This window comes from Clavelina lepadiformis, chromosome 5 (genome assembly GCF_947623445.1).
Source record: "Clavelina lepadiformis chromosome 5, kaClaLepa1.1, whole genome shotgun sequence".
NCBI lineage: Eukaryota > Metazoa > Chordata > Ascidiacea > Aplousobranchia > Clavelinidae > Clavelina > Clavelina lepadiformis.
Genome location: NC_135244.1, coordinates 21994930 through 22022556, shown reverse-complemented (window position 1 = coordinate 22022556; position 27627 = coordinate 21994930). Strand labels below are relative to the sequence as shown.

General features: G+C 36.2%; 3 protein-coding genes across 3 annotated transcripts; 1 reads left to right on the top strand and 2 right to left on the bottom strand.

Moving 5' to 3' along the window:
* Nucleotides 1-1009: 1009 nt before the first annotated feature.
* Nucleotides 1010-2003, bottom strand: LOC143459596 (uncharacterized). The gene is made up of 3 exons (XM_076956812.1): nucleotides 1874-2003; nucleotides 1580-1697; nucleotides 1010-1242 (listed from the first exon to the last, which is right to left on the bottom strand). Exons 1-3 carry the CDS (start codon nucleotides 1937-1939, stop codon nucleotides 1010-1012), a joined length of 417 nt encoding a protein of 138 aa, XP_076812927.1. The 5' UTR covers nucleotides 1940-2003.
* Nucleotides 2004-3184: 1181 nt separating this feature from the next.
* Nucleotides 3185-7697, top strand: LOC143460413 (uncharacterized). The gene has a single exon (XM_076957908.1). It carries the CDS (start codon nucleotides 4384-4386, stop codon nucleotides 6001-6003), a length of 1620 nt encoding a protein of 539 aa, XP_076814023.1. The 5' UTR covers nucleotides 3185-4383; the 3' UTR covers nucleotides 6004-7697.
* An 18213-nt stretch (nucleotides 7698-25910) lies between these two features.
* LOC143460599 (uncharacterized) lies at nucleotides 25911-27185 on the bottom strand. The gene is made up of 2 exons (XM_076958183.1): nucleotides 26641-27185; nucleotides 25911-26533 (listed from the first exon to the last, which is right to left on the bottom strand). The coding sequence occupies exon 2, from the start codon at nucleotides 26346-26348 to the stop codon at nucleotides 26034-26036; it is 315 nt and encodes a 104-aa protein (XP_076814298.1). The 5' UTR covers nucleotides 26349-26533; nucleotides 26641-27185; the 3' UTR covers nucleotides 25911-26033.
* Nucleotides 27186-27627: the final 442 nt, after the last annotated feature.

Below are 27627 nucleotides of genomic sequence, written 5' to 3'. Positions count from 1 at the left end.
CATTTTCATTAATAAAGCACCATAAAAATTAAAGCATGTCCAATACAGTCGAATCTGCTTAATTCAGACACCGGATAACCCGGGCAACCGCTTTATTCGGCCAAAATGCTCGGGACGGAACAAAAGCAAAAATTGAACGTAAAAAACTCCTGTTCATTCGGACAATTCTCCGCTTAATTCGGACAGAGGTTCGCAATTCCATCATTAGGTTATGAGTATGACACAATAAACAGTACTTCGTTCGTTTTAAGACAAGATGCAATTGCATTATGAGTGATTATGGTGAAACAATGACGATCCATGCAGTAACAATCGACAATGAACTCATATAACCCCGTGCCAGCTTCATAGTCGCTTTTACTTCGGTACAATCGCGTCCATCTTGTAGGACAAAATTGTACAGAAAAGTTTAGCACAAAAAGTGAAATTGCTCACTAAAGTAAACGAAGACGTTTTGTGCGATCAGTGCCAGTTACTGCAGTATAGCGCAGCTGCAATTCATTTATTATGCAACAGTACAGTATTTTAAATGCGTTTTTTGCCTTTATGCATGACCATGAAACGAACAATTGACTTTTCGCTTAATTCGGACAAAAGTGAGCGGAACCAAAGAGTCCGAATTAAGCGAAGTCGACCGTAAATTTACTATTCGTATTTAGTGGATTCGTATTTTGTTTTGCTGGACCTGTTTACTCGTAGACAATTATCTGAACTTAGAAACATAGTGTATCAGCTGAAAACAATAATGAGCAAACAGAGACGCAGACTGACTTTAGTGCATGGCTTGTGTTCGATACTCAGTTGCAATGCATTAACGAAGCTAGGTCTGTTTATTGGGAATAGCAAAACAATTAAATTTGGGCAATACGATATAAAAACAAATAAAAATATGTGACAATCAAAATTGCACAAAGGTTAGCTTGGTAACCAGGGGATCGAATGATAAGGAATCAGTGCCAGGTTTAACTCGTGTGAAGACTTTTCAGTCCAACAATATAGATTATCATGGTCATGTTGAAGTATCAAAGCTAAAAGTGAAAAGTTCAGAATTTGGCAAAGACCACAGTAAAACTGAAAACAAACTTCCAATAATACCTACTAAACTGCATGCAATTATGGTTAAATCTGCCCAAGTTAATGTATTATATGATGAGCAAGATTTACCCATAGTCTTTTGCTGGTCAACTTCAGATGGGTGTTGATTGTGGCATATGTTGCAAAAGCTCTGCAATACATCATAGTCTGCAAAATGAAATAAATCTATCTGCATTTTTACATGAAAATCCTTTTCTTGTGAAAACAGAAGCAAACAAAATAACAGAAGTATTCAATTTTTAAAAATATTTAGTCAACAAATTTCAAGATCCACAATGTGCCAGTTACAAATACAACAACGAACAAAATAGTTCATCAATCTGTTTAAAGTCAGGTTAAAAATGTTGGTCGTTTTCCTATAAATCTTTTTTACACTAACTTTGCACATACCAGTATGGATTAGTGCTCTTCTGAAAATTTATGTGGTATACTTTAACATGCTACAAATACTGCAGTTCTAATTAAAAACCCAACAACCTCTCACCGGTGGAATAGAGCAGTAAATTACCAAAGTCCATGTGATAATTTTTGCAGGACTCGCTATCAGTATCGAAGTCGATCTGTTCCTCGACAGAACTCTTGTTAAGAATTCTTCGAGCTTCCTGCAATATGCCACTTAAAGATAGAAAAGCTATTTTTCACAATTCATATATATAATTTCAATTCATATATATAATCCAATATAATTTTAGGAATATACACAATTATTCATTGTGATGCCAAATAGTGATTATATATTTAATCTTCACAATTTTGGATACATCCTGTCTAAAAATACCTTTAAAGCAATTGGGCCACAATTCAAACTGTCTTGTTGCTTTTCATGTTTTCTATGCGGAAACATCCATTCATCCCAAGTGTCACGAAAGATTTTGCCATTAGCACATAACAATTATCTAAAATAGCCTACACTTACAATATCCAGAAGTTTCATCATATTCACTGTTTTAGCCTTTCCCGAAACCGTCCATAAACAATTTCATCATTTTCTTTATTTAAGCCTATTCCATAACTGTCCATGGACACTTTTATCATATCCACTAATTCAAGTCTATCCCGAAATAATCTATGGACGAGTTTTCGTATACCCTATTTAAGCTTAGCCTAAAATTGTTCATGGTTGATCTCGAAATTACTGCTTTAAAAAAGTTTTTATTGGATGGACGATGATAGTCACTTCTCTCCTGTCAGCTCAGCTTATGAACAAATCGTTTCATAATATCCACTATTTAAGCCTATCCCAAAACCGTCCATGGACACTTTCATCATATGTACTATTTAAGCTTATCCTAAAATTGTAATCCTATAATAATGGAAATGATGAAATTGTCCATGGCTGCTTACACAAGAATCGTCCATGGACGATCCGCGGATTGCGTCGTGTCCAGGTTTTATCCGGTCCCGATGAATAAGCTTGCCTAGGCTAATTGCCTACCGGTTCCGCCTAAGGCAGTGGTTCTCAAACTGTGGTACGCGTACGACTAGCGTTACGCGAGAGCTTTTTAAGTGGTACCGCGTACAGCTGAACATGATTTTCGATGTGCTGTGAGTAATGTGTTGCCCCGGATAGACAAGCTCGTGCAGAAGAAACCGTTGCATCTATCAAATTAAATTGTGTTTTCTTGCTATTCATTGGTGTTATGGTATAGTAATAACGGTAATAACTAATAAATACCGGTTCATTTGAGTAAAATAAGTCATTCAGGAGCCAGGTGGTACGCAGTGTAGCAAAAAAAACGAATGAGTGGTACGCGATCGCAAAAAGTTTGAGAAACACTGGCCTAAGGGAATAGTGTAGCCCTTCATTCGTGTAAGAGTTGCATGATTCAATGCAAGTGATTGATACATATTTTTTACAAAACAGGTGTTAATGTGAAAGACACCAAAAGAAATGTTATGAAACCTAATATAAACCATATCTAATATATACCATACCTTTCAAACTTATTTGGATGTTCTACGAAAGTAATCATTATGAGTAATGACTTAGATATTGTTAAATAAAAAAAATTGTTTGTTTGCTACCGGTAACCAATTTCGTGTTGTTTTATCACAGTTTTGGAAAAGATTGTACAAAAATACAACTATATTGCAACGTATAAGATTTGAAGTTTTCTGATAAAGAAAACAAAAATTGTAAAATAATTAAAAGTAATATTGGATATTTGAGGGAAAAGACAAAGGACAATATTTTTGCAGCACAATTTGTGATAAGTCTTCTAAAAAAATCAAACTTGAATTCCCCATTGAAGGACTCAAACTGTTAAGCAGCCATAAAAATGCCGGATTTGTTGCAAGTTGTTTTAATTGCATCATGTGAAAGTCCACACTGGAAAGAGCCCTTTTCAATGCAATGTTAGCTACAGATCATTGTCATGACACAGCGGTTTGCAGCGTCATATGAAAGTCCACACTAAAGAGCGCATTTATCAATGTCAAATTTGTTGCTAATCATATTCACACAACATTTTCAGAAAATAGCAATTGACTGTGTTATATGAAATTTCACAGTGTTTAGAGTACTTGCGACAATTGCTGCAAATCATTTACACAAAGCGGTTATTTGCAGTGTCACAGTTGCACACGGTTGCAGTGTCATGACAATTCACAGCATAAAGCTACCACATCAGTGTCCTAATTGTGAGAAGTCGTTTAAGTTGAAGGCACAATTGTTTCGAATTTTTTTTTCTCATTATATTTGTATTTTTTTTGAAAGTTCGCAACAAAGCATGACCTCAGAAATAATGACACTTTGACAAGCTGTTTGGACATAAATCTATTTTTATAAAATCATTTCCATGTTATTTTAACAGAATCTGTTCTTGAGCGAATCGTGGGTTTTACACCATTTTTGCTGCAATATTTCAAGATTGTTTTCAAATTTTGGTGCATAAATGCCGTAATTTGAATAAGGTTAAGAAAATATTTGTACCCAATCCCAAACTCACAACTACTTCTACTATTGACCGACTTTCAAACTTTTCGTTTGAGTTTATGTAAAGTTTTCAGTTAACATGTTAATTTGATCTGTTATGAATGTTATAATGTTAATGTTGATGTTATAAAACTTATAATCATAAAATGTTGTTATAATCATAAAGATGTTATAATCATAAAATTAATCTTTAACTTAAATTTTATCTTTATCTTAACAGGTACTTGATATTACCTACAATTTTTACAGTTTTGCATATTCATTTACTTCCCCAGCAAGTTTTGTCAGCTTTGAAATTCTCTGGTAAAGAAAAGACAAATTGCAAAACCATTAAAACCAATATTGGCTATTTGATGGCAACTAAGGAAAAAGACAAAGGAAAGCATTTTTGCTGCACAATTTGTAATAAATCTTTTAAAAAAAAATCAAACTTGGATGTTCATTTAAGGACTCACACTGGTGAGCAGCCATATCAATGTCGGATTTGTTGCAAATCATTTTCACGAAACTACACTTTGCAGCATCATATGAAAGTCCATACTGGAGAACGCCCTTATCAATGCGCCGTTTGCTGTAAATCATTTTCGCATAATGGCACTTTGCAGTCTCATATGAAAGTTCATACTGGAGAACGCCCTTATCAATGCGATGTTTGCTGTAAATCATTTTCACAGCATTGCCATTTGCATCGTCATATGAAAGTCCATACTGGAGAACGCTCTTATCAATGCGATGTTTGCTGTAAATCATTTTCACGAACCAGCACTTTGCAGAAACATATGAAAGTCCATACTGGAGAACGCCCTTATCAATGCGATGTTTGTTGCAAATCATTTTCGCAAAGCAGCAATTTGCATCGTCATATGAAAGTCCATACTGGAGAACGCCCTTATCAATGCGATGTTTGCTGTAAATCATTTTCGCATAATGGCACTTTGCAGTCTCATATGAAAGTCCATACTGGAGAACGCCCTTATCAATGCGATGTTTGCTGTAAATCATTTTCACGAACCAGCACTTTGCAGAAACATATGAAAGTCCACACTGGAGAACGCCCTTATCAATGCGATGTTTGTTTGAAATCATTTTCACGAACCAGCACTTTGCAGTCTCATATAAAAGTCCACTCTGGAGAATGCCCTTATCAATGCGATGTTTGCTGTAAATTATTTTTGCATAATGGCAATTTGCAGAAACATATGAAAGTCCATACTGGAGAACGCTCTTATCAATGCGCCGTTTGCTGTAAATCATTTTCACAGCATTGCCATTTGCATCGTCATATGAAAGTCCATACTGGAGAACGCCCTTATCAATGCGATGTTTGCTGTAAATCATTTTCACGAACCAGCACTTTGCAGAAACATATGAAAGTCCATACTGGAGAACGCCCTTATCAATGTGATGTTTGTTGCAAATCATTTTCGCAAAGCAGCAATTTGCATCGTCATATGAAAGTCCATACTGGAGAACGCCCTTATCAATGCGATGTTTGCTGTAAATCATTTTCGCATAATGGCACTTTGCAGTCTCATATGAAAGTCCATACTGGAGAACGCCCTTATCAATGCGATGTTTGCTGTAAATCATTTTCGCAAAGCAGCAATTTGCAGTCTCATATGAAAGTCCATACTGGAGAACGCCCTTATCAATGCGATGTTTGCTGTAAATCATTTTCACGAACCAGCACTTTGCAGAAACATATGAAAGTCCACACTGGAGAACGCCCTTATCAATGCGATGTTTGTTTGAAATCATTTTCACGAACCAGCACTTTGCAGTCTCATATGAAAGTCCACTCTGGAGAATGCCCTTATCAATGCGATGTTTGCTGTAAATTATTTTTGCATAATGGCAATTTGCAGAAACATATGAAAGTCCATACTGGAGAGCGCCCTTATCAATGCGATGTTTGCTGTAAATCATTTTCGCAAAGCAGCAATTTGAAAAGTCACATGAAAGTCCACATTTGAGAGCGATCTTATCAAAGCAAAGTTTGTTCCAAATAATTTTCAGAAAACTGCAGTTTGCAAAGTCATATGAAAGTGAAAATTGGACAGCGCTTTTATTAATGTGATGTTCGCTGCAAATGATTTTGTAAAACAACAATTTGCAGCATCTAATGAAAATTCACACTGGAGAGCGTTCTTATCAACGCAAAATTTCGCTATCAATGCGATGTTCGTTTGAAGTCATTTTCACGAAACAGCCACTTGCAGCGTTATATGAAAGTACACACTGATGGAGAGCGTAATTAATCAAGTTTTTAGTTGTGGTGTTAATCAGATCTACTATAAGTGTAGATGTGGTAATGTTTTGGTATTTGTTAACATTTAAAGTTACAGTAACATTAAGATTACTACTTACACCACAAAAAGCTAGTTTGTTGATTTGCCATTTATGTCAATGATTGTTATGTTATGCTCCATAAAGATCTTGTTTCATTTTTAAACATTTGCAAAAGTCACATTACAAACTATGAATCAATTTAATACTTTTTTCTCGTTTTGGTTTGATTTTTGCATATTTCAATGTCTTTGAATTGATGTATTAAATTTTCCAGTTTCTTTATGATTCTGTATTCACATCATATGCATTTTCCTGCTATTCACATTCATTTTCTTAGCAATTAGGTCATAAGTATAAATCGCACCACATTCAACTTTGGAGTGTCAACCCGAGCAATGAGTGATCTGATATCACAAGGACTTTGCTTTGCCCCAAAGAAAAATAAGAGTAAAAGTGACCACACTATTTTATGAATTAGATAAATTATTCTCCAAAGAGAGCAAAGTTGTCGGTATATTACTGCAGTCAATTGAAATAGACCAAAAATAATTTGCACCCATCCCAAACTACTTACAACTACTTCCAAAGCTGAATGACTGTCAAACTTTACCTTGGAATTTGTTTGATGTTTTCAGTTTACGCCTTAATTCCTGTTTTAAATGTAATGCTATACCATCATAAAAACTTTGTTTAGTGAACCTTTTTATTTTTGGTGTTTCTTTACATACAGAGTTATTGTAATGTTAGTATTGAAAATGCTTTCTCATCAGTACTGCTTCTTTGCTGCACATAGAAATGCCATCACATTTGTTGAATGCGTTTTTTCTAAATACTTGTAATAGTTTTGCAATTTATTTGTATCCCCTTCATTTTACAGTTTTGCGCGATCATTTTCTTTCCCCAGCAAATAGGTTACAAATATAAACAATGTCATATATAATTGTGGGATGTCATTCATGTGGTATTTGTCCAACACTACAATATGTTGAGAATGTTTTTAAAACAATGACCAGTGGTGGTCAAAGTAATCACATAATTTACTTAAGTAGAAGTTCTGTTATCCCTGAAAAAACCTTTTGAACTACTGAAATAACAAGTAGTTTGAGAAGTAATTATTGATATAAAAAGAGGTTATGAAGGTACAAATTACCAAGAACTTGCTCAAACCAATATAGCTGCAGGGAAATACATTAATGTATAAAGCTAATCATTTGCAGATAAAATTTTGTCTATTGTCAAAGTATTTTCATGAAAATCAAGTTGCAGACACTTCATAGATATGTGAATGCTAATGAAATTTATTTTCGAACTACAACACTGATAATTTCTTACTTATAAAATATAAGTCAAATTTCTTAATATTTTTTCGTTAACAATTTATTGGCAAAACCATTTTCAAAAAGCTACGCCGGGAGCTGATAATGTGACGTCACATAGCTGGATGGTCTTCAAACATGGTTCAAGTACATATCGCATCAATGAAAACTTGCTGTCGGAAAACTCATTTCGACGGATCTAGTGAGCGCGTTGGTCAGACTTTCTTAATATTCCTGTAGTAAAAGATGATTGACTAATAGTGATAGATTGTAATAGTGGCGCAAAATCTACACCAGATTTTTTGACTCAAAAACCCAATTTTAGCTAATTTCATGGCAATTTTTAGCCTAAGTTTGCACGCGAACTAGGACGTTTGGAACTTTGGACATTCTTGCACTCCAACTGGTAGGGTAATTCCCAGAATTGAAAACAAGAACAACCATACAACTCTCTGATTGGTCTAGTCTGGTATTTAAATGTTTTCGTCAACAGAATCATAGAAATCTTAATTTTACCCTGTTTGACTGGAGGCCGCATCAGATACAGCTTCGTATGTAATAGACTTAAAAATACGAAGGACTTGTCACGCAGAATTAAATAGCACCTCTGAAACTCATTGTAAGACTCTCTTCGAAAACCATGTTAAAGTATTTTAGAACAACCCTAACCAGCGATTCGCCCAAGATATTTGTTCCTTGTTTAAGGCATTGAATGTTTTCATCACAGCCACCGTCCTAATGTTGGCGAAATAGCAGAGAGATTGTCCGCGTAGTGTTGCTTTAGTCCAAGAGCTGCTTTCATATCTGTCCAAGTTTTATGATAAATATTTTCTTTTACTGTAATCGCAATTTGAAATATTCGTTACAGTAAATTCTGTACAAAATCTATGCATTACTTCGCTTAGCGAAATGGTAAAAGTAATGGCGGACAAGGAAAGCATATGCGGATATAAGGACAAGGAAACTATATACGCAAGTATATTAATGAAGTGTAAATTTTCTGATTTAAGATTTACCTTCCCTGCATGTTTTGTTTTCTTGTTTGCAAGTTAAGTTTTTCACCTTGCAAGTTTTCTCTCAAACCGACGGTAATCAATTATGAAAGAATTGACAACATTTAGAAACATTGGTGACTTAAACATGGCAAATAAACGTTGAGAATTTCTAAAGTGTTGATCACTGCACTATTATGAAGGAGCTCTTTGAATCTTTCCTTAGTTTGAATTGTGTGCTGACACATTTCGATCGCTGAAAAATATTGTTTAACGCTAGTATCTCTGTTTCTTGTTTGTAGTGAAGTGCGTTGAAAAATACGTCAGTCTGCTAGCAATTGTAAGCCTAGTGCGCAATATAACAACTTACGTAACTAAAAAACAACTTTTACTTTATATTAGGATCGTTAAAAATGCAAAAGCATATAAAAAGCATGCAGTGCCCTTTGCTTGCCGGTGCTTCAGTTCATGCAAAGGATAACCCTGGTACTTGCGGGTGCTTTCAGCTCGCTACCATGAAACATCGTACAAACTGCACATATGATACACCTAAACTAAACTTCTAAAGACATTTCAAACTCAACAACAAACACCAACCCGATGCTTATAAATTTATAATATTACAAATTAAAGCGAGAATGAGAACGGTTGAAAATTGATATATTGATGTTCTTCTGACTCGATGGTATTTTGTCATTTCTTGAACAGTTTGATAATGCTGTTTGTTTAATTTCTGTCTATATATATTACTAAATTAAAATTTTTCATTTTATTTATTACAAGACACAAAGGTTTTCACCTTCGGGCAAAGCTTACTGAATGTTACATTGCGCTTAGTAACATGTGAGAACGGTAAAAGGAAAAATTGTAAACATTACATCGGTATATATATGTGACACACCAGTTCAATCGAGGTAGGCTAATTTAACTGAACATCATTAAGGGGAATTCAAGTCCGGTCAACAATTGAATTGCAAGATCTCAAAATAAAATTCAAGCATTTCGAAAAACAACTCATGACTAGTGACGTAACCGTCACATAGCCTTTTTCAAATTTCAGCCAATTTCCTGAAAGCTTCCTCGTTGAATAGCGTTCGTAGTTGGCTGATCTTGCTGTTCAAATTTGGTCATCAAAACTTCATAAATAGCTGGTAACATTCTTTCTCTCTCAATGTGCAACTAACTCAGCAATTTCGAAGTTATCAAAGCACCAAATTTTGTTCGTTTGTGTATTACTTAGGTGAAGTATTACACAAACGAACACATCTGTCATAAATACCGCGTACACTGGCGGCCATTGTTGGAGTATGAGCGAGGACTATATTGATGGTTGATAACTTGTTTTCGGCCTACTTCTGCTTCCATGATATGAGTTCTTATTCCTCAAACGGCGTGATTATGCTGTTAGTTGCTTAAATTCTGACTATATTGTGATAAATATATCAATTAATGTAATATAAAATTGTTTAAAACATAGAATTCTCGTCTATCGAATCAGCGAAGCATAACACTGCATGACGTAATCATATTTTTTGTAGAGGCCACAGTTCTTCTTCCAGTTACCCAAACATAATATTTTGTCGATTTCAGACCCAAACGTAATATTTTGTCGAAAAGTCAAGGTGTTTTATGGATTATAAAAAGTGCGTCGTGTTTTTTGGCGATAGATTTAGGTATAGCTTGTGTTATTTTGTCCTTGTGAAAAGGGCACTTTGCCTCGATTTTCTCCGCATGGTAAATTCTAATAAACAGCAAATTAAACAAGGAAGAAGTAATGTAACACCCTTCACGCGGCATAAGGATTACTTAAATACGTAACAATGAATAAACAATGGACAATTTGCGATAAAAGTTACTGCTGATCCAAGTGGGCATTGTGACTTATTTCCTGCTTTTATCGGTTAATATGGTTTAATTGTGTCGCAGTTCGTGATTTACAATGCTTCCAAGAGGATTTTTACAAAAATTACTCTCAAGAAACACAAAAACTTTGTCAAAAGCCATAATTTGACAAATTTTGACTTTATTGAAAATTTTGGCCTTTATTTTGACCTATTAACTTCTTAGAAACAATCCCCTAGGTGCTAAAAACAACTTTATTCTTTGATTCGTGGTCTGACGAGGTCCTTAAAGATTTTTGACTTTATGTTGACTTTTGCGGGCCCTAATCATAACCAATCCGCAAGAGAAGAGGAGGTGGAATGCGGTCAAGAACAGGATGAAAGATCAAGTCTTGAAGTGATCCTCCTGGCATGTGCTCCATGACTAACCCGAAGAAACATCCTTTCCACTCAAGCAATCCTTGAATGCGCATCACGTGTTCGTTCTTAACTAAATTAAAGACCTGGAGCTCTTTCATTAAGCTGCAGGAATACAAAATAAAGGCTTTTACCAGTGCACGTGGTGAGCTTAGAGTACTAAATAATCACTTAGCACTTAGAGTTACTAAACAATCAAAGTTTTTAAAACATGTTTTCAGCGAGCTTAATTATAAAAAGACTGGTTTTAAGCGTGTTTTGCCCAATGTGTTAAAGACATGGTAAGGTGAATGCTACACAACATTAATGAATATTAATATATAAAAAAGAGACATCCTTTCAAAAAGTGAAAAATGAATGAAAAAAAGCAAGCTTCAATTTTATTTATGACATCACATACACTTCGTACTATCAATTGTCAACAATCAATTTATCTGCAAAATTAATGGACCTGTAATACATTAGGCATTTTACATTATGTCTAAAAGGTAACGTAATAAAAGTTATCTGTTATACAGTCGAATCCGCTTAATTCGGACACCGGATAACCCAGACAACCGCTTTATTCGGCCAAAATGCTCAGGACGGAACAAAAGTAAAAATTGAACTTAAAAAACTCCTGTTAATTCGGACAATTCTCCGCTTAATTCGGACAGAGGTTCGCAATTCCATCGTTAGGTTATGAGTATGACACAATAAACAGTACTTCGTTCGTTTTAAGACAAGATGCAATTGCATTATGAGTGATTATGGTGAAACAATGACGATCGATGCAGTAACAATCGACAATGAACTCATATAAGGCCGTGCCAGCTTCATAGTCGCTTTTACTTCGGTACAATTGCGTCCATCTTGTAGGAAAAAATTGTACAGAAAAGTTTAGCACAAAAAGTGAAATTGCTCACTAAAGTAAACGAAGACGTTTTGTGCGATCAGTGCCAGTTACTGCAGTATAGCGCAGCTGCAATTCATTTATTACGCAACACTACAGTATTTTAAATGCGTTTTTTGCCTTTATGCATGACCATGAAACGAACAATTGACTTTTCGCTTAATTCGGACAAAAGTGAGCGGAACCAAAGAGTCCGAATTAAGCGAAGTCGACCGTAAATTTACTATTCGTATTTAGTGGATCATCATGTTGTCAGGTTTGGTTGTGATGGATCATGGCAGAAATCATTTGAACACCCCTAGTATAGGTGTTCTATAAAGTTAAACCGGCTTAGCAAAAAACAGAAGTCATTAACTCAGTTCTTTTATAGATGTTTTGGGACCATGACTTGCAAAAATAAAACACCTAGAAAGTGATTTCAAATTTTCTTGTTTTGTTTTGCTGGACCTGTTTACTCGTAGACAATTATCTGAACTTAAAAACATAGTGTATCAGCTGAAAACAATAATGAGCAAACAGAGACGCAGACTGACTTTGGTGCATGGCTTGTGTTCGATACTCAGTTGCAATGCATTAACGAAGCTAGGTCTGTTTATTGGGAATAGCAAAAAAATTAAATTTGGGCAATATGATATAAAAACAAATAAAAATATGTGACAATCAAAATTGCACAAAGGTTAGCTTGGTAACCAGGGGATCGAATGATAAGGAATCAGTGCCAGGTTTAACTCGTGTGAAGACTTTTCAGTCCAACAATATAGATTATCATGGTCATGTTGAAGTATCAAGCTAAAAGTGAAAAGTTCAGAATTTGGCAAAGACCACAGTAAAACTGAAAACAAACTTCCAATAATACCTACTAAACTGTATGCAATTATGGTTAAATCTGCCCAAGGTTAATGTATTATATGATGAGCAAGATTTACCCATTGTCTTTTGCTGGTCAACTTCAGATGGGTGTTGATTGTGGCATATGTTGCAAAAGCTCAGCAATACATCATAGTCTGCAAAATGAAATAAATCTATCTGCATTTTTACATGAAAATCCTTTGTTGTGAAAGCAGAAGCAAACAAAATAACAGAAGTATTCAATTTTTAAAAATATTTAGTCAACAAATTTCAAGATCCACAATGTGCCAGTTACAAATACAACAATGAACAAAATAGTTCATCAATCTGTTTAAAGTCGGGTTAAAAATGTTGGTCGTTTTTCTATAAATCTCTTTTACACTAACTTTGCACATACCAGTATGGATTAGTGCTCTTCTGAAAATTTATGTGGTATACTTCCACAACTTTAAACTACAGCAAGGTCATGACACGTCAACACTACAACATGCTAGAAATACTGCAGTTCTAATTAAAAACCCGACAACCTTTCACCGGTGGAATAGAGCAGTAAATTACCAAAGTCTATGTGATACTTTTTTCAGGACTCGCTATCAGTATCGAAGTCGATCTGTTCCTCGACAGAACTCTTGTTAAGAATTCTTCGAGCTTCCTGCAATATGCCACTTAAAGATAGAAAAGCTATTTTTCACAATTCATTAAATCCAAATTAATTTTAGGAATATACACAATTATACATTGTGATGCCAAATAGTGATTATATATTTAATCTTCACAAATTTGGATACATCCTGTCTAAAAATACCTTTAAAGCAATTGGGCCACAATTCAAACTGTCTTGTTGCTTTTCATGTTTTCTATGCGGAAACATCCATTTATCCCAAGTGTCACGAAAGATTTTGCCATTAGCACATAACAATTATCTAAAATAGCCTACACTTACAATATCCAAAAGTTTCATCATGTTCACTGTTTTAGCCTATCCCAAAACCGTCCATAAACAATTTCATCATTTTCTTTATTTAAGCCTATTCCATAACTGTCCATGGACACTTTTATCATATCCACTAATTCAAGTCTATCCCGAAATAATCTATGGACGAGTTTTCGTATACGCTATTTAAGCTTAGCCTAAAATTGTTCATGGTTGATCTCGAAATTACTGCTTTAAAAAAGTTTTTATTGGATGGACGATGATAGTCACTTCTCTCCTGTCAGCTCAGCTTATGAACAAATCGTTTCATAATATCCACTATTTAAGCCTATCCCAAAACCGTCCATGGACACTTTCATCATATGTACTATTTAAGCTTATCCTAAAATTGTAATCCTATAATAATGGAAATGATGAAATTGTCCATGGCTGCTTACACAAGAATCGTCCATGGACGATCCGCGGATTGCGTCGTGTCCAGGTTTTATCCGGTCCCGATGAATAAGCTTGCCTAGGCTAATTGCCTACCGGTTCCGCCTAAGGCAGTGGTTCTCAAACTGTGGTACGCGTACGACTAGCGTTACGCGAGAGCTTTTTAAGTGGTACCGCGTACAGCTGAACATGATTTTCGATGTGCTGTGAGTAATGTGTTGCCCCGGATAGACAAGCTCGTGCAGAAGAAACCGTTGCATCTATCAAATTAAATTGTGTTTTCTTGCTATTCATTGGTGTTATGGTATAGTAATAACGGTAATAACTAATAAATACCGGTTCATTTGAGTAAAATAAGTCATTCAGGAGCCAGGTGGTACGCAGTGTAGCAAAAAAAACGAATGAGTGGTACGCGATCGCAAAAAGTTTGAGAAACACTGGCCTAAGGGAATAGTGTAGCCCTTCATTCGTGTAAGAGTTGCATGATTCAATGCAAGTGATTGATACATATTTTTTACAAAACAGGTGTTAATGTGAAAGACACCAAAAGAAATGTTATGAAACCTAATATAAACCATATCTAATATATACCATACCTTTCAAACTTATTTGGATGTTCTACGAAAGTAATCATTATGAGTAATGACTTAGATATTGTTAAATAAAAAAAATTGTTTGTTTGCTACCGGTAACCAATTTCGTGTTGTTTTATCACAGTTTTGGAAAAGATTGTACAAAAATACAACTATATTGCAACGTATAAGATTTGAAGTTTTCTGATAAAGAAAACAAAAATTGTAAAATAATTAAAAGTAATATTGGATATTTGAGGGAAAAGACAAAGGAAAATATTTTTGCAGCACAATTTGTGATAAGTCTTCTAAAAAAATCAAACTTGAATTCCCCATTGAAGGACTCAAACTGTTAAGCAGCCATAAAAATGCCGGATTTGTTGCAAGTTGTTTTAATTGCATCATGTGAAAGTCCACACTGGAAAGAGCCCTTTTCAATGCAATGTTAGCTACAGATCATTGTCATGACACAGCGGTTTGCAGCGTCACATGAAAGTCCACACTAAAGAGCGCATTTATCAATGTCAAATTTGTTGCTAATCATATTCACACAACATTTTCAGAAAATAGCAATTGACTGTGTTATATGAAATTTCACAGTGTTTAGAGTACTTGCGACAATTGCTGCAAATCATTTACACAAAGCGGTTATTTGCAGTGTCACAGTTGCACACGGTTGCAGTGTCATGACAATTCACAGCATAAAGCTACCACATCAGTGTCCTAATTGTGAGAAGTCGTTTAAGTTGAAGGCACAATTGTTTCGAATTTTTTTTTCTCATTATATTTGTATTTTTTTTGAAAGTTCGCAACAAAGCATGACCTCAGAAATAATGACACTTTGACAAGCTGTTTGGACATAAATCTATTTTTATAAAATCATTTCCATGTTATTTTAACAGAATCTGTTCTTGAGCGAATCGTGGGTTTTACACCATTTTTGCTGCAATATTTCAAGATTGTTTTCAAATTTTGGTGCATAAATGCCGTAATTTGAATAAGGTTAAGAAAATATTTGTACCCAATCCCAAACTCACAACTACTTCTACTATTGACCGACTTTCAAACTTTTCGTTTGAGTTTATGTAAAGTTTTCAGTTAACATGTTAATTTGATCTGTTATGAATGTTATAATGTTAATGTTGATGTTATAAAACTTATAATCATAAAATGTTGTTATAATCATAAAGATGTTATAATCATAAAATTAATCTTTAACTTAAATTTTATCTTTATCTTAACAGGTACTTGATATTACCTACAATTTTTACAGTTTTGCATATTCATTTACTTCCCCAGCAAGTTTTGTCAGCTTTGAAATTCTCTGGTAAAGAAAAGACAAATTGCAAAACCATTAAAACCAATATTGGCTATTTGATGGCAACTAAGGAAAAAGACAAAGGAAAGCATTTTTGCTGCACAATTTGTGATAAATCTTTTAAAAAAAAATCAAACTTGGATGTTCATTTAAGGACTCACACTGGTGAGCAGCCATATCAATGTCGGATTTGTTGCAAATCATTTTCACGAAACTACACTTTGCAGCATCATATGAAAGTCCATACTGGAGAACGCCCTTATCAATGCGCCGTTTGCTGTAAATCATTTTCGCATAATGGCACTTTGCAGTCTCATATGAAAGTCCATACTGGAGAACGCCCTTATCAATGCGATGTTTGCTGTAAATCATTTTCACAGCATTGCCATTTGCATCGTCATATGAAAGTCCATACTGGAGAACGCCCTTATCAATGCGATGTTTGCTGTAAATCATTTTCACGAACCAGCACTTTGCAGAAACATATGAAAGTCCACACTGGAGAACGCCCTTATCAATGCGATGTTTGTTTGAAATCATTTTCACGAACCAGCACTTTGCAGTCTCATATAAAAGTCCACTCTGGAGAATGCCCTTATCAATGCGATGTTTGCTGTAAATTATTTTTGCATAATGGCAATTTGCAGAAACATATGAAAGTCTGCGGAGACACTGCTGGTTGATTTAACTAGCTATTCGGTCTTAGCTTACCTGCCGAATTAATGATCTGACTCCGTGGTTGCGTGCGGTTAGAAATCTCTAACCTTAACGTGTTACTACTGTTACTAGCCGAAAGCTATTACGATTAACAGATACAGTTTATCAGAAAACAATCCTTTATTGTAGGAACTGTACAGGTTCCGATTAATATGACACAAGCACAAACTTAGCATTCACCAATTAAAACAAGTCTAACGAATTACATTTTAACACGACTGACGTAATACGTTCGTACGATTCGATATCTCTCTGTCTGCGCGGGTACTCGCGTATCAGCACGAGTTTATAAAGCGGAGCGATGTGAACGGAAATATTCAACACAATATACACGAATCACTTCAAAACGCGCGAACGATGAACACAAAGCGTTTGCCATGGGAATTTACATTCAGTTACAACCAGGGTTGCTATGAAATCGCCTGGTAACGTACTAAACGGCGTTTTCACATAAAGTTATTTAGTGCAAGTTTCCAATGTTGCATAATGATTGCAGTTTGTAAATGATGCGATTGCAGCCGAATTGCATCTGCATTGCAAATATTAAATGCTAGCTGTAGGTTTATCAATGAACAATGTTTAACTGGCGCATATGTTTCCACAATTGATATAATGGTACTGAGTGTGGCTCCCAAGCCACTACATTCCTCCCCCGCTACGGAAGGCAAAAAAATTGGCAATTAAAAATAACATCCTGATTACGCGGGTAGCACAAAAATAACACAATGATTATGTACAGATAACAGAGTAATTACAGTTTTGTAGTTTTGCCGTTTTGCAACCACCCTCTGCTACCAGTTGGTGGGTGTCTCACACATCAATCGGTGTTTCAGATAACTTTTGAACTGTTCGTAAGCCTGGGTTCCAAGTGGCGTTGTGTTTCCCAGGTGGAGGAAAAACCGTAGCAAGTCGGTTGCCTGGACAGCAGCTGTCCATTTGAAAGTCAGGTCTTGGTTCCGGAAAGTCCGACATGTTGGAATTGTTTGTCAGCGACGGTAATGACGGCAAATCTGTATAGAAACTAGAGGTTTGAGGGTAATTATTTGAACAACTCAGGTCATGCGCGGGAAGGAGAGCATGCTATGCGACAAAAATTGGTAAAGATACAATTGCAAGACAAGGCGACGTAGTAAGGAAAAGGTTAGTAATTAGTAGGCATGCGATACGCAAGATATACACAAGAAATTTGTCGGTCGACAACGACAAAGGAGAAATGGCAAAAGGTTACATGCATACGACATTCGGGGCCCCGAAAAACACGTTGAAACAGGTAATAAAACTTAAAGTGTGTTTGTGTCCGCGAATTCATCACGGGACGACGCAGCGGGCGGCGCGTCATCGGAAGATCGAGAAGAGGACGGTTGGTTACGAGAACGTCGAAGCAAGGGCGACGGATGAGTTTGTTGTGGAGGTGCATCTCGATGGCTGCGTCCAGCGCGAATACGGGATACAAGAGATCTGGCATACCGCAAATGCTGCGGAGATGATCGGATAAACCCGATGGTATGGCAGAAGGCCCACATCATGGCAAGTAGCTGGAGGACGAAGATAAGGGCTGAGAGAAAAGGATTCGTAATCTGTGACAATGCAAGCAGCAACGTTTGTTTTGCGGCGTGTGCGAACGTGTCTGCGACATAGGAGCCGTTGATCATAGTTTCATCAGTAGTAGTAAGACTTGTTATGACATTTCGCATTTTCTCCTTAAGCAGGTTGGCTTCAGACATAGAGCTGAGCAGCGATTGAAAGTCAGTGAACGAGTCGGAGTCAGGCAGCTCGTTGAGAATCTTCTCGTAGTCAGGAGCGTTGTAGCTGAGGTGTATAGTCGACAAAGGTAAGTTGAGTTGGTGCACCTGCACATGTTCGTGCGATAAGGTGTAGTTGTGATAAAGGACAGTGTCCCCATGAACTCGGAAGACAAAACTTCTAGCTGGTCGATACGATTCCAGCAGATGTACTCCCGGTAAGACAATGTTGTCTGAAATGAGTTGGCCGTATTGGCTGTGGCCGTTTTGATCGCGATAGAGGATGAGAGGGCGTTGACTGAACGCGTTGCGGTACGCAAGTGACGGTAAGACGGTACCGTTGATAGAGTGACATGTTGCTCTGGACATAAAATCTCCAAGGTTGGAACCCATGGCTTGATGTCCAAGAGTGGAAGACAGTATCTCAGTAGGGAAAATCTTCCCAACTGCTTTGTAGAGCGTGCCAATCAGCTTCGTGAGTTGACAATGTAGGAACTTGTTGTCTTCGTTGAACGTAGTGAGAACTTCGGAAATGTAAGCGAAACATGTAAGCATCAAACAAATGAACATGTTGTGTTTGTAATCAGAGAAACGTTTCGGTGGAAGGATTTTCCAACCAGTCCAAGAAGTCCTGAATGTGGCAGAAGAGGTTGTAGCGTCGTCATCATCGTCGTCTTCATCGTCGTCTCCGTCAGAAACTGAACTACTTTGAGCTGGAGCCATTGCTGTCGTTGTTGTTAATCAGCTTGTTTACAAGAATAAAGTTAACAGTGTCAGCTTCATTGAAACACGTCGGGTCAACGTCGGTGGTCATCAAAATGCGGAGGTCGCAGCTTATCTTATACTATTCGGACTTAGGTTACCTGCCGAATTAATGATCTGACTCCGTGGTTGCGTGCGGTTAGAAATCTCTAACCTTAACGTGTTACTACTGTTACTAGCCGAAAGCTATTACGATTAACAGATACAGTTTATCAGAAAACAATCCTTTATTGTAGGAACTGTACAGGTTCCGATTAATATGACACAAGCACAAACTTAGCATTCACCAATTAAAACAAGTCTAACGAATTACATTTTAACACGACTGACGTAATACGTTCGTACGATTCGATATCTCTCTGTCTGCGCGGGTACTCGCGTATCAGCACGAGTTTATAAAGCGGAGCGATGTGAACGGAAATATTCAACACAATATACACGAATCACTTCAAAACGCGCGAACGATGAACACAAAGCGTTTGCCATGGGAATTTACATTCAGTTACAACCAGGGTTGCTATGAAATCGCCTGGTAACGTACTAAACGGCGTTTTCACATAAAGTTATTTAGTGCAAGTTTCCAATGTTGCATAATGATTGCAGTTTGTAAATGATGCGATTGCAGCCAAATTGCATCTGCATTGCAAATATTAAATGCTAGCTGTAGGTTTATCAATGAACAATGTTTAACTGGCGCATATGTTTCCACAATTGATATAATGGTACTGGGTGTGGCTCCCAAGCCACTACAAGTCCATACTGGAGAACGCTCTTATCAATGCGCCGTTTGCTGTAAATCATTTTCACAGCATTGCCATTTGCATCGTCATATGAAAGTCCATACTGGAGAACGCCCTTATCAATGCGATGTTTGCTGTAAATCATTTTCACAAACCAGCACTTTGCAGAAACATATGAAAGTCCATACTGGAGAACGCCCTTATCAATGCGATGTTTGTTGCAAATCATTTTCGCAAAGCAGCAATTTGCATCGTCATATGAAAGTCCATACTGGAGAACGCCCTTATCAATGCGATGTTTGCTGTAAATCATTTTCGCATAATGGCACTTTGCAGTCTCATATGAAAGTCCATACTGGAGAACGCCCTTATCAATGCGATGTTTGCTGTAAATCATTTTCGCAAAGCAGCAATTTGCAGTCTCATATGAAAGTCCATACTGGAGAACGCCCTTATCAATGCGATGTTTGCTGTAAATCATTTTCACGAACCAGCACTTTGCAGAAACATATGAAAGTCCACACTGGAGAACGCCCTTATCAATGCGATGTTTGTTTGAAATCATTTTCACGAACCAGCACTTTGCAGTCTCATATGAAAGTCCACTCTGGAGAATGCCCTTATCAATGCGATGTTTGCTGTAAATTATTTTTGCATAATGGCAATTTGCAGAAACATATGAAAGTCCATACTGGAGAGCGCCCTTATCAATGCGATGTTTGCTGTAAATCATTTTCGCAAAGCAGCAATTTGAAAAGTCACATGAAAGTCCACATTTGAGAGCGATCTTATCAAAGCAAAGTTTGTTCCAAATAATTTTCAGAAAACTGCAGTTTGCAAAGTCATATGAAAGTGAAAATTGGACAGCGCTTTTATTAATGTGATGTTCGCTGCAAATGATTTTGTAAAACAACAATTTGCAGCATCTAATGAAAATTCACACTGGAGAGCGTTCTTATCAACGCAAAATTTCGCTATCAATGCGATGTTCGTTTGAAGTCATTTTCACGAAACAGCCACTTGCAGCGTTATATGAAAGTACACACTGATGGAGAGCGTAATTAATCAAGTTTTTAGTTGTGGTGTTAATCAGATCTACTATAAGTGTAGATGTGGTAATGTTTTGGTATTTGTTAACATTTAAAGTTACAGTAACATTAAGATTACTACTTACACCACAAAAAGCTAGTTTGTTGATTTGCCATTTATGTCAATGATTGTTATGTTATGCTCCATAAAGATCTTGGTTCATTTTTAAACATTTGCAAAAGTCACATTACAAACTATGAATCAATTTAATACTTTTTTCTCGTTTTGGTTTGATTTTTGCATATTTCAATGTCTTTGAATTGATGTATTAAATTTTCCAGTTTCTTTATGATTCTGTATTCACATCATATGCATTTTCCTGCTATTCACATTCATTTTCTTAGCAATTAGGTCATAAGTATAAATCGCACCACATTCAACTTTGGAGTGTCAACCCGAGCAATGAGTGATCTGATATCACAAGGACTTTGCTTTGCCCCAAAGAAAAATAAGAGTAAAAGTGACCACACTATTTTATGAATTAGATAAATTATTCTCCAAAGAGAGCAAAGTTGTCGGTATATTACTGCAGTCAATTGAAATAGACCAAAAATAATTTGCACCCATCCCAAACTACTTACAACTACTTCCAAAGCTGAATGACTGTCAAACTTTACCTTGGAATTTGTTTGATGTTTTCAGTTTACGCCTTAATTCCTGTTTTAAATGTAGATGATACCATCATAAAAACTTTGTTTAGTGAACCTTTTTATTTTTGGTGTTTCTTTACATACAGAGTTATTGTAATGTTAGTATTGAAAATGCTTTCTCATCAGTACTGCTTCTTTGCTGCACATAGAAATGCCATCACATTTGTTGAATGCGTTTTTTCTAAATACTTGTAATAGTTTTGCAATTTATTTGTATCCCCTTCATTTTACAGTTTTGCGCGATCATTTTCTTTCCCCAGCAAATAGGTTACAAATATAAACAATGTCATATATAATTGTGGGATGTCATTCATGTGGTATTTGTCCAACACTACAATATGTTGAGAATGTTTTTAAAACAATGACCAGTGGTGGTCAAAGTAATCACATAATTTACTTAAGTAGAAGTTCTGTTATCCCTGAAAAAACCTTTTGAACTACTGAAATAACAAGTAGTTTGAGAAGTAATTATTGATATAAAAAGAGGTTATGAAGGTACAAATTACCAAGAACTTGCTCAAACCAATATAGCTGCAGGGAAATACATTAATGTATAAAGCTAATCATTTGCAGATAAAATTTTGTCCTTTGTCAAAGTATTTTCATGAAAATCAAGTTGCAGACACTTCATAGATATGTGAATGCTAATGAAATTTATTTTCGAACTACAACACTGATAATTTCTTACTTATAAAATATAAGTCAAATTTCTTAATATTTTTTCGTTAACAATTTATTGGCAAAACCATTTTCAAAAAGCTACGCCGGGAGCTGATAATGTGACGTCACATAGCTGGATGGTCTTCAAACATGGTTCAAGTACATATCGCATCAATGAAAACTTGCTGTCGGAAAACTCATTTCGACGGATCTAGTGAGCGCGTTGGTCAGACTTTCTTAATATTCCTGTAGTAAAAGATGATTGACTAATAGTGATAGATTGTAATAGTGGCGCAAAATCTACACCAGATTTTTTGACTCAAAAACCCAATTTTAGCTACTTTCATGGCAATTTTTAGCCTAAGTTTGCACGCGAACTAGGACGTTTGGAACTTTGGACATTCATGCACTCCAACTGGTAGGGTAATTCCCAGAATTGAAAACAAGAACAACCATACAATTCTCTGATTGGTCTAGCCTGGTATTTAAATGTTTTCGTCAACAGAATCATAGAAATCTTAATTTTACCCTGTTTGACTGGAGGCCGCATCAGATACAGCTTCGTATGTAATAGACTTAAAGACACGAAGGACTTGTCACGCAGAATTAAATAGCACCTCTGAAACTCATTGTAAGACTCTCTTCGAAAACCATGTTAAAGTATTTTAGAACAACCCTAACCAGCGATTCGCCCAAGATATTTGTTCCTTGTTTAAGGCATTGAATGTTTTCATCACCGCCACCGTCACAATGTTGGCGAAATAGCAGAGAGATTGTCCGCGTAGTGTTGCTTTAGTCTGTGACGATTACGTCACGACTCACGAGTTGTTTTTGAAATGTTTGGAATTTAATTTGGGATATTGGAATTCAGTTGTTTACCAGACTTGAGTTTTCCTTAATGATGTCAGATCATTTCCTTGCTTGAACTAGTTTGCCACATATATATACTGCTGTAATGTTTACGATCTTCCCTTTTACCGTCTCACGTGTTACTGAGCTATGTAACATTCAGTAAGCTTTGCCCGAAGGTGAAAGCCTTCGTGTCTGATAATAAATAAAAATGGGAACTTTGTAATTTAGTAATTTGTATAGACAGAATCAAGCAACTAACAGCATAGTCACGCAAATTTCAGAAATGAGAACTCATCAATCGAAGCAGAAGCAAAACAAGTCACCAACCATCAATCGTCTTTGCTCATATTCAAACAATTACCGCCAGCATACGCGGTCATTATGACAGATATGTTCATTGTGTAATACCTCACACGAGTAGTGCACAAGCAAAATATTTCTTTGTCATAAGTCCAAGAGCTGCTTTCATATCTGTCCAAGTTTTATGATAAATATTTTCTTTTACTGTAATCGCAATTTGAAATATTCGTTACAGTAAGTTCTGTACAAAATCTATGCATTTCTTCGCTTAGCGAAATGGTAAAAGTAATGGCGGACAAGGAAAGCATATACAGTATAAGGACAAGGAAACTATATACGCAAGTATATTAATGAAGTGTAAATTTTCTGATTTAAGATTTACCTTCCCTGCATGTTTTGTTTTCTTGTTTGCAAGTTAAGTTTTTCACCTTGCAAGTTTTCTCTCAAACCGACGGTAATCTGCGGTAATTACCTTCAGAAAGGGTAGAAATCAATGGGAAGCAGAGTGTTAAGTTTACAAACCGGGAACATACATCTCAGTTTCACACAGACAGACAATGTGTTTATACCTCATTTTAAAACCGCTAGTGGGCACTAAAGAATGTCCGGATTTTAGGTCACGAAAATATGGTAACCCTACTGAGTGTATGCTGTTGCTGTCACAATGTTCTATTTTGATTTATTCGTTCAATGAAGCTTCAATATAATCAGTTTATATAGTTGTCGAGGTGTACAATTATATCTAAGATTAAGAAAAGTGGACAACAACCTTGAGACTCATTTATCATCGAAGACAACAATTCAACAGACAAAATTGTAATTGAAGTGGTCGCCCTTACAGGCTAAGGAACGACAAACAATCATTTCATTACAATATAAATTACTAAATAATAAAGTTCGCATTTTTATTTAATATTTATCCGAGACGAAGGCTTACACCTTCGGACAAAGCTTACTGAATGTTACATCGCGCTCAGTGTTTGTGTTTGTGTTTGACACATCGGATTTGTGTTTGATGTTGGTTGGCCGTAGTTCCTCTACCAAATATGAATTTGGTTTATAGTCTTTCAAGGAAATTAATGAAGTAATTTTTCCTCTTTGTACTACAGCTATATCTACTGGACGATAAAGAGAAAGCGTGGAATAAAATTGAAAAGCAAACGTATCCCTATGCTTGGCGAAGTTGGTGAAATTCCCGCCTGAATATATAGAAAAATGCACAACTGTAGCAAACTTGAATGTCACATAAAATATGGCGTTTAATTCCTTCAAAAATGCGCTTGAAAACCTGAACACAATTCTCCTATTTGCTTAAATCGACCAGTTAGTGCATTTTCCGGACACTTAAAGCTTTTATCTTGCACCTCTTTTCGTATTGTTTATGTTGTCTATTTGTATGACGTACTGTATTGTGTATTTTGCACGTCTGTCTACCACACTGTTGGATCCTATTAATTATATAAGCTCGCTAAACCATTGTTAGTTTACAAAATCATTAGGTTTAATTGACAAAGATATAATACAAGGGAGTTAAATGCGTTAAAACTAATCATAGGTGAGATTGTGTGATAACGAGAGGTCAGACTGGGATGAAGTCTAGCTAACACAGGTTAATGCTTAACGCCATCCCTTGTATTATACAAAACCCCAGTCCTACTTCGAATTCCTCCTTCATGCCTGTTTCAGTTTTTGTGAAGTTGCTGCTTATCTAATCTTTATATACATAAGATATCTCTGCTCTGTTCTTGATGTTGTGAAATGCCAGCCAGCAAAACCGGATAGTTAGCGCAGTCGTTACATTTGTTATTTTTGTGCTAGACCTAGCCTAGGCTAGGATATACGAGTCAAAAGTGTTCAACATCAGCACTTTGCTTCTTACAAGCAATGTCTGCCATTTTACTCAAAGTCATCCGTTGCTGAACATTTACTTTATAGCCTGTACACCCTAAAAGTTATGGCAAATTCACTTGGAGGTAGGGTTACTGGAATTCGATTTCTCTGCTCAGCATGTCACATGCTCTGATGACACCGTGTAACACGATTTTTGTTCCCGGGTTCTAATTGATATTTCCTCTTCTAGAAACTTCCAAAAATCAATATAGTTCATTTCAAACATTGATTTTGTGGTTAGGAGAGTAATTTTTTGAATTTGCTGGTATGTGCATTATTGTGCATGGTTATACTGATTTACCCTATAGGAAATGGATATTTACCAAACTGTCTTTGATCGCTGTAAGTCCATTTTTAATCGCTTGGCATCGACTAAGAAGTTATATTCTATCAATGTATTTACTAAATATTCTGACGCGTTAGTCGTAGGCTATCGATTGCTTTTTCGCAAAGCAAATTACAGCCAACTTTTGGCTATTTTTCTGTCTGGCAAAGGTTTAATTCTGAGTTTGCATAATAACAGGCAACGAATTAGAATTTTTGTTATTAAAATCAAATTACACAGCACAGGCATTTGGTACATGGAAATTTGCACATAAATGTATTAACTGTATCCGAATCAACACCATCATTAAATGTTAAATGCAAAACTAAATAAATATTTCAGGCTAAACAGTTCAAGTATAAAATCAGTTAAAAATGGGATGTTTTGCGGGATTTTCTTTTGTACTCTACATCACTTTCCCGCATCAAGTGACGTTGCGTAACGTTACGTTGACGTTTCGGTGACGTTTGCGTTGTTCAGTAACTTGGACAGTATCATCCAGCAAGTTCCATTGCTTAAGTCGAGATGTCAACAACTCTGCATTAGATTTGGTCAGACCAAGATCTCTGATCAAATCATTCAGATCTTTTTGATTAGGGTAATATGGTTTTCCCTCTTCCAACTGAGGAGATCGAATAAATTCATCAATGGTAACATCTACATCTTCTTCCTCAGTGGCGAACTCATCATCTGCGAGTTGCTCATTTCTTGGAGGAGGGATTAGGCACTGGCAGTTCATCTGAATATGGCACCGGAGCTATTGAGGAAGGAATATTTGGGTAAGCTATAGAAGGAGCGTTTTTTCAGCTCTGCGTCGGGATGGATTAACCATACAAAAATAGCGGTCATCTGTGTGGTTTGTTGGCTCCCGCCATACCCTTGGAAGAGCAAACTTCATCGCCCTTTTCTCCCCTCGATACCAACCTAAAACAAATAACCAATTGGTTATTTGCTGTATACACATACATACAAATAGATCAACTTCAATATAATTAAGATTAGCCTAAATAATATGACCGATGAAACCTTACCTTCCAAAGTCTTTTTGCAGTAATCGCAAGACAAATGTGGTGCCCAAGGTCTGTCTTGGTCTCCAACAGGCATTCCAAAATAAGCATTGTAGGCTTCACACATCTTAACGGAAGCCAAAACTGAGTGCTTCTTCGCTCTTGTCTTGATAAATTGTCCACAAATGAATCAAAACGCAATACTTCAATTCAGCAGAACAGAAGAATTAGCTAAACGACAAAGGTCAAGAGAGCGATTTAGACCAAACATTAGCTTTTATACTCCCGTATTTTAACCAACGAGCGAATGCCAAACTAGCCATACAATGACACGTATCTACTTATCCATGTTAAATTCTAAGCTTTTATCACAAGGAATTCAAATCGATTTACATCGGGTACAGATAACCACTTGACACACTTAACTACGTCACATGTCGATTTGTAACACGATTGAATACGGATTACTAGGAACAATACATTCGAATTTTGTTTAGAGTTTGACTGGAAACACAAAAATTGCTTAACAAATGCCAATTATAGAACTTGTTATAATTTGTTATCACGATCGCCACAAAGTTTTGATTGCATAACCAACGTGTTACACATCTTCAAGAGCATGAGCAAACTATTGTATATATTTTACGCATCAAGAAACAAAGTCCACTGGAGATCGCAACCAACTACACCTTAGTACTGTGAACAAAGTTTGCTACAGCCGCGGAACGACAGATGCAGACGTGATCACTCATTTTTTTAACCTTCGACACGCAAGGCGAATGCGAAACTTCTGTAACGTCCAAATTAGCAGTATTGTATATTCAAATTCTATGATTTGTGATAATGATTTATATGAACCAATGACGACTATAGCGTCGTGCTTCTTTGTCTAGCCTCGTGTTCAATTAGAGCCGATGACCTGTTTGTTAACGCCCAGTCTTTGTGTTATCGTATCAGTTTATCCCAGCTAATTTAGTGTATTGCAGCTGTTAGCCTAACTTGTTTAAGTGA